The 4,467-nt window shown below is 51.8% G+C and overlaps 1 protein-coding gene across 1 annotated transcript; it reads left to right on the forward strand.

Moving 5' to 3' along the window:
- Positions 1-2,024: 2,024 nt before the first annotated feature.
- Positions 2,025-3,897, forward strand: LOC127313217 (DNA-binding protein MNB1B). Its single transcript, XM_051343773.2, has 8 exons — positions 2,025-2,106; positions 2,227-2,283; positions 2,409-2,522; positions 2,620-2,677; positions 2,808-2,852; positions 2,947-3,027; positions 3,126-3,245; positions 3,577-3,897. The coding sequence occupies exons 2-8, from the start codon at positions 2,240-2,242 to the stop codon at positions 3,595-3,597; spliced, it is 483 nt and encodes a 160-aa protein (XP_051199733.1). The 5' UTR covers positions 2,025-2,106; positions 2,227-2,239; the 3' UTR covers positions 3,598-3,897.
- The last annotated feature ends 570 nt before the right edge of the window (positions 3,898-4,467 follow it).

Genomic DNA, 4,467 nt, shown 5'->3' on the forward strand with positions numbered 1-4,467 from the left:
TTATCTACGGCGGCGGCTTCATTCGCGGTGATCGGGCCGGGACAGGCCCGCATGATGACTGGGCAGCAACGCAAGATGCGGAGGACATCGAAACCGCCCGGCTGTTCGCCACCCAGCAGACGCAACCAACAGCCGTGTCCGTCGACGACTTCGACGATGCGCCAACACAGCCTGACATTGCTACGAAGAAGAAGGGGAAGAGCCTGAGGACACAAGGCTTCATCGACGACGAGGATAAGTGTTTGTGTGAAGCGTGGCTGGCAACGAGCCATGATTGTATTAATGGCGCGCAGCAAAAGGGCAACGTCTATTGGGCCAAGGTCTTGCAACAGTACAACGGGACCAGGATGCACCCGCCCTACCGTATCACAAGCCCTCGAACGGAAGAGTCCCTCCGAAAAAGATGGAACTACATAAAACAAGAGACAAGCAAGTTCTGCTCGGCGGTCGAACATGATATTAACAACCCCGTAAGCGGCGCTGGCGTTATGACAGTGGTAAACACGATACAACCATCATCATTCTACACTATTTGCATCATTGTATGTACATCATTGGCGGCTATGATTGCAGGTATCCCGCGCCTTGGAGAAGTTCAGGGCGACGCATAAGAAGTGCTTCCATATGGTCCATTGCTGGGACGTGCTCAAGGACTCCAACAAGTGGATGACAAGCTTTGCGTCCTACAACGAAGCTGTGAGGAATGGGACAACGATCAACCTCGACGGCGAAGACGACGATCAAGGCCGTCCAGCCCTTCCACCTCGTCCACGAGGCCATAAGGCTAGCAAGGCCGATCTTGTCCGGGAGGCGCATGCCATTGCGTTCACTCAGAGCATGGAGAAGATAGTGGCCGACAATCGTGCTGCCTTGGCTGGTAGGGACGAGAAGAGGCGTCTGGAAAAAGAGGTCGCAACTACCATCTACCACAACCTCGCGAAAGAGGTAATTGAGGTCCAGAAGGCAGATTCCGAGGCCAAATTGCTTGACGCCGAGGCTAGGAGGATGGACGCCAAGGCCAAGATCCTTGCAGAGGACACTAGGATCATGCTAGCCGACTTGAGCAGCGTCGACGAGGACACCAGGGCCTGGTTTATCAAGAGACGCGCGAGACGCCTGATCGCCGGCGCCATGCGCCCAGCACCTTGGCCTCCTTTTGGACATTTTTATTGCTATTCAGGACTTGTTGTGTCCCTTTTGGACTCCACTTTGCGCCATGACATCTGCAAAGTGTGATGAACTTGTTTCAACCCTTAATTTGCGGCTGTAAAATTTCGTGCAAAGTTGACGCTAGTTCCTCTTTTTTGAATTCTGGTCTGCCCCGAAAATGCGTCGCCCCGCTGGAGCCAGCCCCAGACGCAAACGGACGCGCGACCATTTTCGCGTCCGCCAGGCGACGTAAACGGACGCTCGCGGACATTTTGGGTGTCCGAAATACGTCGCGCCGCTGGAGATGCACAGAGCGTGCTTAACCCTAGATAGGAGAGGGCAACATGCGTGGGGCCACTGGAGGGACCTCTGACCTAAACCAGCCACAACTCGCGGATGGCCTGAGCCAATGTCAATCGCACCGTTGGGTAGATCGACTCGCGTGAGGGAAGGCGGCGATCGGCCCGAAAATTCAAATTAGCAGAATCGCGGATACGCCCTCCACGGGCAGGGGCAGGCCGCAGGCCGCTTTGCTTCTTATCCCCAGCCGCTCCCCCCTCTCTGCCCTGGAATGAGATCAGGTGACATGCCTTAGGCATGTCACGCATGAACAGTGCGGTGACATGCACCCCTTTTCTCACCGTCGGATCAAGATTAGATGGTAGGATATCACTGCTACAGGGACCATCTACAGTGCATTTGCTACAGGATATTGGCACAGGACATTGCTACAGTGCTTTTGCTACAGGACAATCTACAGTCACGCGCTACAGTGTTTGATCGTGTGCGTTCATTTTCAATCCTACGGCCTACGGTGCATGTCACCGCACTGTTCATGCGTGACATGCCTAAGGCATGTCACCTGATCTCAGTCCCTCTGCCCTACCCCCGTCTCCTTCTCCTCTCCTTTCCCCACACAGCCCCGCCCGCCCCCCTCCTTCCTCGTCCGCCCCCAAGGTGAGCCCCTTCCGCCGCTCGAATTCGCCTCGATTCGCCGCCGTTCCGGCCGATTCCGTCGCGCCGCAGCCGGATCTGACCCGTGCGCTCGCTGATTTCCGCTCTTACTACTCCACGCAGGAACCTGCCAGCCATGAAGGGGGCCAAATCCAAGGGCGCCGCCAAGGCCGAAACCAAGTAAGCAACCCCTCCTCCCCCCCGATCGATTCGTCGAGCTTCCCTCTCCCTCTCCCCCCAAGAAGGCAGATCCGTTCGCGCGCGATTTGGTTTAGCTGACCCGTTCGCCATCTGTGGTTGGTTAGGTTGGCGGTGAAGAGCAAGGGGGCGGAGAAGCCGGCGCCCAAGGGCAGGAAGAGCAAGCCCGCCAAGGACCCAAACAAGCCCAAGAGGGCGCCCAGCGCCTTCTTCGTCTTCATGTCAGCCTCGCAGATCCCCTTTGCTTTGCTCTGTTATTTTTTTTTATTTTTTTTTGCTGGGCGCTCGGTTTGACCTAGTGATTCTTCTGTTCGGAAGGGGCGAGTTCCGCAAGGAGTTCAACGAGAAGAACCCCAAGAATAAATCCGTCGCTGCAGTAAGTTCCTCCTCCAAAATTCCACTCCCCAACCTATTTTATTTACCAGCATGCATGCAGTAGCACTTCCCGATTTGGTACTGGGATCACGATCCGTGAACTGATTACTTGGTCGGTGAAACTTTCCCAGGTCGGCAAAGCAGCTGGCGAGAGGTGGAAAAGCTTGAGCGAATCGGTGAGGCCACACCTAGTTTGGTTTGACTTTTAAATCGCTGTCTTATTATTGACGCATAAGCTCACACGAGTTGCTGTTGGTTGCTCGCTCGCAGGACAAGGCTCCCTACGTGGCCAAGGCCAACAAGCTCAAGGGCGAGTACAACAAGGCCATTGCTGCCTACAACAAGGGCGAGGTATCGACGGTGCAGACCTAGCTCCTTGTTCTTTTAACCTTCTGTCTACTTGTCTGCCTTAACAGTGGGTGCTAATCTTGCTCTCTAACTTTGCTTAGAGCACTGCTGCCGCCAAGAAGGCTGCTCCTGCTGCCAAGGAGGAGGACGACGACGAGGAGGAATCCGACAAGTCCAAGTCCGAGATTAATGACGAGGATGACGACGAGGGTAGCGATGAGGTATGCATCCATATCATGCGCAGTTTGCTTAACATTCTGAGTTGGATCAAGATGATGCTCCGTTCTCACTTAGCTGTAGATTTACATGTACTACCTTGGGTCTGTTTTAATTAACGTGGGTGTAAACTAGCTGCATCCATGTCCTAAACTAAGGCCCGCGTCGATTAAAAGCGTCTGGAGGGAGTACTTGGTTGACCTGAAAATCCACTAACTGTAGTTTGTACTGAACTGATCCTGTAGCCTATAAAAGAATCCTAACCATAGTTGGTACATGCTTGAAGCCTCTCAAGACTGTTTAGATATCTGAACATAGTTTGCTTCCATTCCGCAGGATGAGGACGATGACGAGTGAAGCCTCTCAAGACGGTGCTCCAATGGACAAGATAGGAGCTTCCCTGCAAGGGGCCTGCTGCGGTGGTGGTGTCTGGCCTCATAAGGATCCTATCCATCTGTGTACTAGAATTATCCAGTTTCGCTTCAACATTGTGATGTTTTACCTTTTCTCTCGTCATATAACGGATAGAGCTCCTTGTTGGCGCCACCGGCGGGTGCTGTCCTTCCCCGCTTGTACCTAGAATTACTCTTTCCATTGTCACTGAGCGGCTAACATTGTGGTAACATCAGTTTGGTAATGTTAGATTAAATTGCTGTTCTTCTTGCTCCTTATTTCATCTCCAAATCATGTAGAGCCTTCAGGCTTCCATGGTTTGAGCTCTCCCGTGTTTCCATGTTGCGTTGCAAGTTTTTGGCTGTTTTTCATCTGTGCTTTGTTCCTTGTTGGTCTGCTAGGTTGCTATATGCCCATATGTATGACTATTTATGCAGCGGCATCTAGTAGCATGGTGCTGTTGGACTTGGTGCTTGTTGCCTCTGAAATTCATTAGTCATCTTTCAGAAGGAAGGCCATGATCCCAAAATGCTTGCTACTCCAAATTTCCATTATGAGAATGTGGGGTGCTACATCATGATTAGTTCTGTCTGGTAGAGTGGGTTAATGATTGGCTGCTGTTGATTGGTTGTGTACATAGAGCAAAACTTTCTGTTTTTGGATAGGTGATGTTGTTGATTGGTTGTGTACATATAGCAAAATTTTCTGTTTTTGGATAGGTGATGTTTTCTGGCAAATGTGTCATAAAATTGTAATGACATGTGACAAAGACAATCGGATGGTGTATTTTAGCGAACGGCCTAAAATAACGTTGTTCTATAGCAAAATTTTCCC

Source organism: Lolium perenne, chromosome 7 (genome assembly GCF_019359855.2).
Source record: "Lolium perenne isolate Kyuss_39 chromosome 7, Kyuss_2.0, whole genome shotgun sequence".
Lineage (NCBI taxonomy): Eukaryota > Viridiplantae > Streptophyta > Magnoliopsida > Poales > Poaceae > Lolium > Lolium perenne.